The 12,813-nt window shown below is 45.3% G+C and overlaps 1 protein-coding gene across 4 annotated transcripts in view; it reads left to right on the top strand.

Moving 5' to 3' along the window:
* CACNA2D3 (calcium voltage-gated channel auxiliary subunit alpha2delta 3) overlaps positions 1–12,813 on the top strand; it is an 880,032-nt gene that overhangs the window by 652,006 nt on the left and 215,213 nt on the right. For all 4 annotated transcript variants that reach the window (XM_047691716.1, XM_047691706.1, XM_047691725.1 and 1 more), the window contains 3 exons: positions 1,737–1,808; positions 3,146–3,226; positions 11,737–11,811. In XM_047691716.1, coding sequence (XP_047547672.1) covers positions 1,737–1,808; positions 3,146–3,226; positions 11,737–11,811 — 228 coding nt within the window. The remainder of the gene's footprint in view (positions 1–1,736; positions 1,809–3,145; positions 3,227–11,736; positions 11,812–12,813) is intronic.

Here is a 12,813-nt window from a genome sequence, read left to right as displayed (position 1 = left end):
AGACGGGTGTTTGATCAAAACATTGGGCACCATGGCCAAGTTGATACATAAAAATTAACCATCACACCATAAATTCCCAGCCCTTGAGTGAACATATGATTCTTGCCTCATCTTGTTAGTCATGGAGGAATACAGGTCCACCTTGACGGAGATGGCTAAATCATGGCCCCATCTGTCTCTGGTAGGAGCCCTTCCCTACACCTACAAACTTCTCTTTAGCTCTCATGAGTATTGATGGTAGAAAGGATTGCCCTATAATAACGCTCCTTGAATTTTAATATGCATACTAATTAAAACATTCAGATCGGAGGGTCTAGAGTGGGGCTCAGGATTGTTCATTTCTAATGCAGTCATGCGGCTGTTCTGTGAGCCGTATTATACCCTACAGCTTGAAGAATATGTTGAAAGAACAAGATGGGTGGAAGATGGCTTGAGTTCGATGACCTTTTTTCCAAAGGGCAGCCAGTCCATGGACATCTAAGTTGATGGGGACCCTTAGGTTTTAGAATCTTCTCTTTAAAATGTCTCTTCCCAAGAAGATTGAGGGAACAATACCTGATTTTTCTGTGGAACTAAAGCTATGGAGAAGTACTCAGACATCAGAATATACTGTACACCGGAGATAGTGGAGTCTCATTCACAGATTGCTTCAAGTGAGGCCAGAATGGGCCACAAAACTAGAAAGGCTCTCTCTCCCACCAGACTTGCCATGGTAATTTTGGTCCCTGTGGGAAGTGTCACATGCCTTGGTCTCACTCTGGACTCTGTTACTTACTAGCCACATGACCTTGCAGGCATGGAAAAGAAGCCAACATCCTTTGAGAACGTCCTCATGCCAGACACCGTGCTGGGCAGTGTCACATTTTATCTTCACGGCAACAATGCTGGGGAATAATTGGCATTATTTCGTATGAGGATATGGAGGCTTAACAAATACAGTTAATAAAGATTCAAAGCTGAGAATTAAAACCAGGATTGTTTTGGACCCAAGCCTACTATGGTGCAGGACTCTGTTTCTCCATTTGTTATTGGGGCAAAGTAGAGTTCCTGCCTATCTCTGAACCCTGTGTGAAAAGCAGATGTGATGCTGGGTCTGAATACATTTGTATGCAATTCAGATGGTCCCAGAAGGGTATCGTTTGCCCTCTTTCAAGGGCTGCTGTTCCAGGAGAAATGTTTAGCTTCTTAGCAGTGATTTTGGGATCAGGTGATAAAGTTATTTGTTGTGTTTTGTTTTTCTTTTGTTTCCTGTCGGGGACTGGCACACAGAGATGTGTAGAGGTACCAGAAGACCTTGACTCAGCTACCATGGGGAGAATAAATGATTCCAGATTCCATTGTTTCCAGCAGGGGCAACTCGTAAAACCCCTTATGCTCATGTTTTCTGATCCTCAATTTTCAGATTAAGGAGAAGCATTCTTATTGCACATAAATGTCTGCAAAGCAAAAGGATAAAATCAATCTGTGATCATAAAATGGAGTGAATCACTAAGCTGCAAACCAGGCTTTCTCTGACTGACGGTGACTGACTTTGTTTCCCCAGCCATGGATGGGATCCTTATCTGCTAGTCAGAGTAGAGGGACATTGTACTCTTCCTAGGCTACTAGCCTGAGTGGGCAGTGGTACATTCCCAATGGCTCTGGTCAGGAAAGGATGAGACGGTCAAGGGCCATGGCCACCAGCCATCTGTGGTTTCCAGATCATTCCCGGGTAACTGACTTCTCTCTCCATCCAGCTTGCCGATGATCAGGGCCTCGTCCTGATGACCACAGTTGCCATGCCTGTGTTTAGTAAGCAGAACGAAACCGTGAGTACAGCAGCTGTGTTCCTGCGTGATGTTAGGAGGGTTGCCATCTCAGACACTCTCTGACTCGAGCTCTGGTGACCTTTCTATGTTTATGTTAAGTAAGGTTAGGGGATCTATCACTTGTTCTTACTTTTAATTCTGTTGTTAGGATCACGACAGCAAGAATAAATGAGAGGACTTCCGACAGGTGTCATGTGACAATGTGAAGCACTTTTCCCAAAATTAGGTGTGAAGTGATCAGAGGAAGGCAAAACCCAGAAAGAATCCTCATGTATGGTGGGATGATCCCTCCCCGATACTTCGTGACCAGCCTTGTGTTAGTTTCCTTGGGCTGTAGTAACAAAGGATCACGAATGGGGTGGCTTAAAACAATAGAAATTTATTATCACAATTCTGGAATCTAGAAGCCCTAAATCGTGGTGTTGGCAGGACCGTGCTTCCTCAGAAGGATCTAGAATATCCTCCCAGTGCCCAGATGTTCCTTAGTCTGTGGCAGCTCTGCCTCCATCTCCACATGGCCTTCTCTCGTGGGTTTCTCTGTCCTCTTATAAGGACACCAGTTGTTGGATACAGGGCCCATCCTTAATCCAGGATGGTTTGACCTCAAAGTGATTACACGCTGTTTCTAAAAAGGGTCACCTTCCAAGGTTCAGGGCAGATTTGAACTGGAGGGAAACAATGGACAGTAGCAATTTGTGCCTTCTTCCAGGAGGTCTTTCTGACCCTGACAGCTTCAACACATCATGCAGACTTTGGAAACTGGGACCCTCCATGGAGGCCTATTCCTTCTCCTTGGTCCTTGATTCCAACCCAGGTGTGAGGGTTATTCCATTTTTCCTCTGGGCACCAGGTGGCAGTGTAAGTTGAGAGAGCAGTTATGCTAGGTCTTTCCTGGAGAAAGCTTCCATAAAATAAACTGGTCATAGTTTATAAAATAAACTGCTCATAAAATAAAATGCTCATAGCCCTTAGCTGCTAAAACTTCTGTGTTTCTTCACATTAATTTTGAATTTTCAGAAGGGAGAAGAGATGTCTGTTAGGGCATCTTGGTATGGGTGTGTGTGTGGAAAGGTACAGTGGTCCGTATTTGGCCTGAGAAGCTACCATCCTTGTCTAGCAATATTTGTGGGTGGGAGTGGGAGCTAGAAGAGAAGCCTTGTGGAAACCTGGGTTAATCTCTAGAATTCCTCTTGGAACCTGGGTTAACCTCAATCTCTAGAAGCTTCGAAAAGACACCAGAGGGTGACCTGTGGTGTGTTGGATTCTCACTCAATTCTATTCCTTCCCCCAAAGTAACTCATAATTGTCATTGTTACTTACTGTTTGTTTTTCAACAGAGATCAAAGGGCATTCTCCTGGGTGTGGTCGGCACGGATGTCCCAGTGAAAGAGCTTCTGAAGACCATTCCCAAATACAAGGTAATATGTCACCTAACAGTCAAGGGCCAGGTGTCTAAGATACTTTCACAACCTGACACAGTGGTAATGAAAACAGGAATTAAAGAGGCCCCTTTACTCTCTTTCTGGCAGGAGCTGCTTTTTTTTTTTTTTTTTTAAAGAATAGTAATATTTCAGGCAGATCTGAGTAGGTCTACACGTGCTGCCCAAGTTTTTAATGGGTCCGTGTCTATATGCTTATGCGGGTCTACACAGGTCCTATATCTCTGATGGTCCTCTAAACCAGTCCTAACTCACCCCAATCTGAGGAGTCCCTAAAATATGTTACTTCTTAGTGTTGGAACTCAACGAGGCACAAAGAGAAATGGTCGCTGACTCTGTTGCTTGCGCATTCCCTCTAACTTGGAAGGTCATGATGTACATGCAAATTAATACACTTTTCCTAATTCTTAATTAAAATCCACTAAGAAAATTCTAAGTTTCTTTTTTTAACTTTGGGGGCAATCAAGAGGGTGGAGTAGGTAATTTTGGAAGAAAGAGGACGCAGTAAGCTTTAGTGGGCCACTGCTTTGGGAGCCTACACCAGCATAAGAGTGTTGCAAGGAGAAAGAGCATAGAAGGAAGGAACTCAGAAACAGAATGGAAATGCCAGAACCCTGCTCTGCGTGCAAGGCCAGCCCTGCATCGGGGAGAGAGGGAGGCCACGCTTGCCCCTTTATCCAGCCTACACTGCATTCCCGGTACTCTGTTCCCAGCACTGTTCCTTCCGTTCTTTTAGTTTTGCATTTGGGGACAGAGGTGGCCCTTGTGGGCCATCCCAATGCACAAGGGTTGAAACCACACCCATGCCCTCTCCCCCCAGCACCCGGCAAATGGGCCTGCTCATGTCTTCTTTGACCCACTCTTGGATGGACAAGCACTCCCTTTGACCCCAACTGGAGGCAGGCGAGCTCCTTTGGGCCAGGAATCTGAGATTACTGACTGGCTAACAGGGCCCCTTCCTTACCACCTCCCTCCCTGATGTGCCGAGCCTGATTCACCACAGTTGTGAGGGGTCAGGGACCTTCTTGGGCCTCAGCAGAGGAAGACAAGGGTTAGTGCTCTGGAAGCAGATAACACCGGGATCCCAGCTCCATTCCTGAGGAGCTCTGAGTGGACAAGTCTCTCAAATCTTTAGTTCTTCCATCAAGTGGTGACAACAGTACAACCTGCTCACAGACAGGCAGGAAGAATTGACCATTATCATTATCATTAACTGGGAATGATAGCGACACACTGGCCAAGAGGACGGGTATGACTCACAGCCTTGGGCCCTCTTCCATGTGGGATGCTGCCAGCAGAGAGCTGTTAATACCTTCCCCATGCCAAGCACGGGCACTCGTGGGCTTCACGTCCACTGAACCCTCGCTAAAGTAGAAGGCCCAACCAACCAAACTGTGAATCGAACGGCCAGCTGACCACATTCTGGGATCTTCTACCACTTTTCAAAATGGGGTTTTCCAAGAATTTTGAAAGACATGAGGAAAGACTTATAATACAAGGTATATGTGGTAGGCAGTTGACAACAAGGACAGGCTTACCTTTGGACAGAGGGTCAGGACAAGAGGAAGCCAATGGCTCAGCCCATCACCAGGCATCCCAGCAAACTCTCATCTGAGCAACTCAGCTGAGCAGACAGCTTCGGCCAAATCAGGTCTCCTCTCAGCTGGTTGGAGGCAAAGTGAGAGATGCATAAAGTGGCTGTTTACAAAAGACACACACTGTGTCTTGTGCTGTAGGATTAGCAGATAACATTTGCCAGGACCTGGCACTGTGCAAAGTGCGTGACCCACATCATGGTACCAGGTGTCCCTTAGGCAAGTTCGGTGCTGTTGTATCCATCCTACTCCTAAGGAAACTGGTTCCTGTGGCTTCTGTCCACCGAGCTTGGGGCCACATCAGTAGGAAGTGGTGAGTGTGATTCCAGCCAGGTCTGTGTAACTCCTAGACCCACGAGCTTAAGGAATATCTAAGCCATTCACATAACACTGCATGATTTGTTGTCAGGCTTCTGTGCCATCCCTACCGTTATTTACATAATAGTTCATTTGCAAATGAACTTTTGAAACTTTCATTTTGAACTTCATTGAAACTTTCTCCACTTAATTACATATTTATTTATTTATTTATTTATTTATTTATTTGACAGACAGAGATCACAAGTAGGCAGAGAGGCAGGCAGAGAGAGAGCGAGGGAAGCAGGCTCCCTGCTGAGCAGAGAGCCCAATATGGGGTTCAATCCCAGGACCCTGAGATCATGATCTGAGCTGAAGGCAGAGGCTTTAACCCACTGAGCCACCCAGGCGCCCTCACTTAATTACATTTTAATGGGAAACACTGTATCACCATTTTATCACCATTTTCAAAGGAAAGCCTGTGTCCTCAGCCACTCTAGAAGAATTGTAAAAATATATATATACAAATCAAAAAATAAATAGTATTAAATGATTGTTTTATAATCTAAAGTTCTGAACTTGAGGTCTGTTCTCTAATTTTTAAGGTAATATAAAAGGCGAGTGTGAAAGATAGACAAAGTGGAAACTTTTCTTTTTTATATAATTGGAAGGATGGAAGAAATTTAAAAAGAGCTGGCTCTCGCTAGTGATCCTGGCTAATGCATTCAATACCAGGCCCACATGCCACCTAAAATCGTCTTTGCTCTATACTCTGGTTTTGTTTTGGGTCTGTTTTGTTTTTTTAAGAAAGCTAAACAGTGCACGGGAAGATGAGGGACCACTAGAGTGAGGACCATGGGATGGTTCAGCCTGGGGCAATGGGCGCCCCTGCCTTCTGGAATCCTCCCAGCACCATGGCAACCATCCAGAAGATCAGGGCCACCCCCGAATAATGGCCCAGGCATCTCAGAGTCCGCAGAGTCTGATTCTTCCCAGCACTTTCTGTCTGGCCCTTAGCACCTGTTCCACCCATAGGAAAAGAAACGTCTTTGAACAAGCAAGGCTTGTCTATTCCCATATGCTCATGACACATAGCTGATCAGATTAGAAGGCCAACTTCATAACAAGAGGACGTGAACTCTGAGCTAAAATCAGGTGGCTAGGCTCCCAAAAGGTGGTCTCTTTAGCAAAAGAACATTCCTGGTTGAGTTCACTGAGATGACAAAGGCCCTCTGTCCTCCTGCCACCCTGGGCCTCTGATAGCCTGCGTCATCTACCCACAAGGCTTCTACAGTTGGGAGTTAAGTTCCAGAGGCATGATGGGACAGCTGGCTGACCCTAACCCACATAGTCAAGTGTTGGAAACTATGTAGCTCCCCTGGGGGCGAAAAGCCCCGGGATGAGTGAGGGATCTGAGGCCCCTCAAGATAGTGGACCTTACTTGTATTGAAATGCCCAAACCCAGATGCCCAGGGTTCCTGGCTCAGTGTTGAAGGAAGGGCAGCCCATCTTTAGAGAATGTTTCCAAACATCTCTTCAGCCTCTTATTTCCTGTGAGAAGATGTAGAAACCCAAGTATAGAGCCACCACTGGATACGTGCCCGACACTCCAGCCAGTAGGAACATGATAGGGAAATGATACTGATGACCCCGTGTGTCTCTTTGTCCTCAGAGTTTCCTCTACCGATCAACGTGCCGAGCTCTTTACAGCATCATCTCCCTTAATCATAGGTGAATGCTGGCATCACCCCTGTGTATAGCTAAGGAAACTGAGGCACCCAAAGCTTAAATAGCATGCCAAGTCTCACAACTAGCAATGTAGGATTTCAACCGCTATTACCCTGAAGCCATTAGGAACAATAAACGGCAGTAATAATAGTAGCAGTTGAAATGATAGTTAAAATACTAAAAATAATACAAGAGTTAGAATCAAATAAGGCAATAAAACATTCAATGAGCTTTTTACTGTGTGTTTGGTATGGTAAAAGGGCTTTAAAGGGCCCATTCCCGTTGAATCATTGCTACGCTCCCCTAAAGTGGGTGTTACTCGGCCCTACTCTTAGTTGAGGATGCTTAAAATGACTTTCTCAACATAACTCAGCTGATCCAAGATGAGTGGAATAAAGTCTAACCACAGAGCAGAGGACAGTGGGCCACAGAAAATTCACCAGCCAGTGCCCGACTTAGAGGCCTTTCTGCCGCGTGCTTTCCCATGGGTCAGGCTGGGAAGTGGAGACGCAGGTATGATCTACCTGAGCCCCAGTTGGCCCTCCTAGGTTCCCACAGAGAGGCTTGGGAAAGGGGGTGCACGTCAGCCAGGGACAGCCGCGGCTGAGCATGCTTCTCTCATCCAGAAGAAGAGGGCTCCAGGGAGCGGAGTGTGGATCACACCTTTTCCTCCTGATTAACACCTTGTAAAGATGAGTCAGCTCTTGGCTCTTGGGGTTTTCCCAGAAGATAGAATTCTTTCTTTTCCCTTAGCTTCATAGATTTTCCCACAAGCAATCAGACTTCCTGTAATTTTTATTAAGAATTCCAGACACCCCAGCAATAACTTCCAGACACCACAGCCTCTGTTAACATAATGAGCCATTTTATAATTGGAGTCACTTCATTAGGCCAAACGCTCTGCACTTGGAAGGGAAGTACCTCCTTCCCTGGGGTGTTGGACCACGAGGCTCCCGGCCTCCAGGAGAACATGCTTCAGGATGAGGGCCCTTTTGGCAGCCCCCAGTGCTGGAAGGCCTTGTGTCTGATTTGTTCCTATTACTCTGTGGGATTGCACGGTAGAATGGACAGGAAGACTGGTTCTAGTTCAAATGAAAGAAAAATGAGAGATTTCATCGTGATACCGATGTGTGGCCAACAACAAAGGTTGGGCACTGTCTTACTGTAAGCTTTTGGTTTTCTGAAAGGTTCATCCCCAGAGTGTGTTTTGAGACTTACTTGGGATTTCTCTTCTTACGTCTCCATTAAGTTATTCTCCATGTGCCACCAACCAAGCAACACAACATTGTGATGTTTTGTTCTCCTGGGGAAGACTTCAGCCAGATAGTTTCTGAATGTCAGGATGACTTTCTCAGGTCCAGCCTTTCCCGAGGGCCCACTGTGCACCTGCCATGGCTCCCCTTTTCAGCTTGTTTGTAGTACTACTTTAGTTCAAGCTTTAAAGATGAACTAGACAATATTTGGGTAAAGCAACAAATGTCTTAAATACTCACAATCCTTCCTGGAGCACTGCCACGTGCCAGGTGTTATGCAAAGGACTGTAGAAGTCAAAGATGAGTGAAATGCTCCATGCCCACAAAGAGCCCATTTCGATGGGGCAGGTACTGCCTCATGGAGAACAAGGCAGAGGAGAGAAAGAACCAGCTGGGGCTGAGAGGCAGAGAAGTAGGTGTCCCATTTTTCACGCATTAGGGTGAAGATAGTAGTGGAAAAATGCTCAGGCTTTTATGGAAACATGGTATGGAAAGGAGGGAGCAGTGGGAAGAGTCAGGAGAGGCTTTATATAGGACATGGTCCTGATGCTGAGCTTAGGCGAGAATTAGCTGGGGGAGATGGAAAGGAGAGGTGCTCTAGAGAGCTGGTGTTTATGAGTAAAGGTGTGGGTGGGAGAGAAAACTGCAAGGGGGTTGTTGTCATGGCCGTGTGCCCTAAGATGTAAAGCGTGGAAGGAGATAGAGAAGGGTAGGGATCAGGACCAGGACACCTGCCGGATAGCCCTATGGATTTTATCTTGCATGTGAAAGAGATCTTTAGTGGGTTTTATACAGGGGAGCTACAGGGTCACAGTTGTTTTTGACCTTGATCAATCTGGAGGATGGCTTTGTTGGGGCCTCTGTTTGAGACATGAAGGGCAGTTAGGACCACTGTGGAAATCTATTACATTAAATCAACATGGATGGTGGGGTTGGGAAGCAACAATGAAACTGAGTAATTTCTGCAAGAAAAAGTAGTGATTACTTGGATTAAGAAGTTGGGAATGAAAGAAAGGAAGAAGTCCAAGGCTGATGCTCTGGCTTCTAACTTGGGACTCTGGGTGGATGGGTGGGTCTCCCTCAGAGAGGAGCAGAAGGAGCAGCACCCACCATGTTGGGCTGGGTGAGTCTGAGGCACTTGGGGGATGTCCAGGTAGAGATGCCCAACACACTGTTGGACACTGGGACCTGCCAATGAGGGGAGAGGCTATGGAGTACTGACCTGGGATCAGCAGCATCTGGGTGCTTGCTGAGGCGTACTAGGGGAGAGAGCTAAAGCAGACGATGGGTCCTGGGATAGAAGCTTGGGGAAAAAGAGTGCTTGAGGGTGGGCAGAGGATGGGGATCCTATGAAAAGGAGGATACCTGGGTGTATGGGGCCTGGAAGCTGAGGATATTGAGAGTGTAGGGAGGGAGGGCAGTTGGCCAATAAAACTGGCAAGATTCAAGAGAGCTTTCTGTAGGGCATGGCCAGCCATCAGGTGGCCAGTGGCCACAGTAAAGAAGGGAGTTCTGTTCTGGTGGCATCTTGGTGGGGGGCAGGGGCACAGCAAAGGCAGATTCCAGAAGCGGCACCAGTGGGCAACGGGGAGGCGGAGATAGTGGTTCCACAATGAGCGGAGGACACTGGGTGAGAAGTCAGCTCAGCCTTTGCATTCCAGGGGAGGAACCAGGATTTCGGTCAGCTGTGTGGGATCTGTGCTTGAGTCCATTCCCTTCATTGTTTCCCATTTCCTGCTTTTCCACTTTCTCCCATCCCTCCTCCTCTTCCTTCCATCCCAACCACCAGTTTGACCACATGGTATGACCTTGGCCATCAAGGAACCTTATACTCAGGCGGCGAGGCAGGCATGAAATAACCAAAGACCTTGCTTGATGGATATCTTGATTCCTTATCATCAACCTCACAAACAATAGTCATCATTTTGATTAGTACCATACAAGAAAATTAGAGAGTTTAAGGAGACCATATACAAGGAGTTCTACCTTCTTCTGAGTATTACTTCCTACAAGCAAACCAAGAACTGAAGTAGAATGCATTAGAAGGCCCTGCATATATTAGCAACTATAAAATATTACTTGTTTGGTCGAATTTTGAGTTTGCATTTCCAATCAAATACCACTCTTGCCTTTAATGGAAAAAAGTCAGTCTCTCGGAGTCCTTTTTGACCCCTCGAGTCTGTATTAAACTGGGACATAATAATGGTAATTAATGCAGTGTTGACTGTGTCTGACATTTTTCCAAGAGACAAGATGAAAGAGACGATATACATCTCAAAGGATAGGAAATCTCTGGTTTATCTTTCACAGCATAATGAAATACACTTTATCATTAGAGTCTTGTAGAATCTTATTAAGGCTTGCTGGGCAAGGTAACTCCAGGAGAAAATGTCTGTCGCCCTTGACGACCACGGGCATATTTGCCTTATGTAATGCAAGGGAAACTTTTAATTGTCGGTGTTAAATTCTCTGAAGTTAATTCCACATCACCTTGACGTTAAGCTAACAAGCAGACAGGGTCATTCTTGGTTTGTAAACTCTGTTGTCTGGATCATTTAATAGTATCATATTCAAGAATGTGAGTGGCAGAGAATTTGAAAGAAAAAGAACACTGAGGGCTCAGAACTATGAAATAACTTGTCGGAAAAAATAGAGGGTTCCCCCCGCCCTCCTTTCACGACTCTGGCAAAGTGGGTTACATTTTCTTTCTTCAGTGAGAGAGAGATCAGTATGGGTTTTATGCCAGGGGCCATTTGAATACATGAATGATTTGTAGGTAAATTTATTGTAGCCAATGGGTGCAGTCAACTGTGTAATAGAAATATTGTCAAAAAGCCGGGATTATTATTTAAATAAGTGCAGTGTTAAATTTGATTACATACTTTTTAAAGCTAATAAAACATTTCATTGCTCTCAAACTATTTCCCATAGTCCCATTTAGTCAGAAAACATAAATTAAGTGAGGCTCTGCATAGAAAATGACCCAGGCTTTGTGTCGATGGAAGCATGCATGGAAAGGCTTGGCAGCCTCCGAAGTTAAAGACGAAAGGATATAAAAAGGGGTTGGCAGGCTCCTGTCTGGGCTGGTGGGGACACTTTTATCCATGAAGAATTATGGAAAATGACTGTCTCGTGCATACTCAAGATGGCCCTTACGGGTGTGGACTTATAGGAAGTCTAGATGTGAATCAGAGGAGGCCTCCTCTTTGCTTTCCTTATCATGGGGGATGGAAGACACAGGGAGATGGATAAGACTCTGTTCGCGTTGACAGAGGGTATGACCAGAAATGTCAGCTACTTTCTTTAAAAAAAAAAAAAAAAAAAAAAAAAAGAATTGTTTTTGTTTTAAATAAATCAGAGGAAGGCCCTTGGATACCAACATGGGGATGTGACATTTTAAATTGTGCTATTTGCTGAGCTTATCCCGGGACAGGTCTTCATTTCTACCAAATGTCAAGGATCAACGCCTTGCATTCATTTTAATGAAATATTGTACTGATAAGGGTTATGAATGCCAAGTTTAAGCTGTAAATTACTGAATGTCGAGCTGCTTTATGCTTTGTGAATTCACTGGGGAGCCAGCTAATGAAGGTTCCTTTCTCACTTCTTCTTACAGTTAGGGATTCACGGTTATGCCTTTGCAATCACAAATAATGGATATATCCTGACGCATCCAGAACTCAGACCACTGGTAAGAGAAATGCCTATTTCTATGTTTCTCCTTTGATGATTTTAAGAGATTTTCTTTGGTTCTACAGAGAGGACACTTTGCAGCAGCATTTGCCTTGAAAGTTCAATTTATATTATTTTGACACGTAACGCATAAGTGATGGAGGATAAATATATTTACTATCATTCTCTGATACAGAAATCAATATATATCTATGTGCCTTTATTTATTTATTTCACATCTGCCAACACATGCAAAAAAAATTTTAACTCCAGACATTTAAACCCATCATAACGGGTACCTTTATGTAACAAATGATCCCTCACACTCCAACAAGACCCACTTATTACAAGTTACATTGGACACAACAAATTAGACCCAGGATCCCTGGTAATTCATTACGGTGGGATTTGACCCTGAATTCCATGGCCTAAGCTCTGTGCCTCCTGTGTTGAAGATATTCAACAATACCTTTTTTGTTTAATTTGAACAGTGGCAGTTTTCTCCATTCCCTGCCTAAGCCATATCCAGTAGCATTGTTTGATGACCTGATGTATAAACCATTTTCCTTCTGAAGTGAGTCGGGTGGGTCTAGGACGGGCCATGGTGTCCTTGTTCACCCTGCCCCCTGGGGAGAGCCTGCCTGGAGCATTCAGAGGAATCCGAGGGGCGGGGCAGGCTGGCTCAGTGGGTGGGAGGCACCAGGCTGCTGACGGTCTCCCCTATGGACTCTGTAGGGGCATTGGAGGGGAGCGTGTCAGTTGTCTCTGCACGAGTGGCAACGTGTTGAAAGAAGGACAACCCTTTGGGTTTGAGTGTGTTTAGCTAATTTTACAGAAGATACAAAATCGTAAAAAACAATTATCGTATGCTTTGCTTTTGCGAGTTAAGAAAGTGTCAGTGGTTTTCTATAGCCACACAAACCCGTGTTTGCTCGCACTCTCCCACCCCACACATCCTTGTTTCTCTCATTGTGGGCAGAAAATAGTGGCTCGGGGTCTGCCGGGCAAATGTCAGCTGGTG

This window comes from Lutra lutra, chromosome 1 (assembly GCF_902655055.1).
Source record: "Lutra lutra chromosome 1, mLutLut1.2, whole genome shotgun sequence".
NCBI lineage: Eukaryota > Metazoa > Chordata > Mammalia > Carnivora > Mustelidae > Lutra > Lutra lutra.
This window is presented reverse-complemented; position numbering and strand designations above follow the sequence as displayed.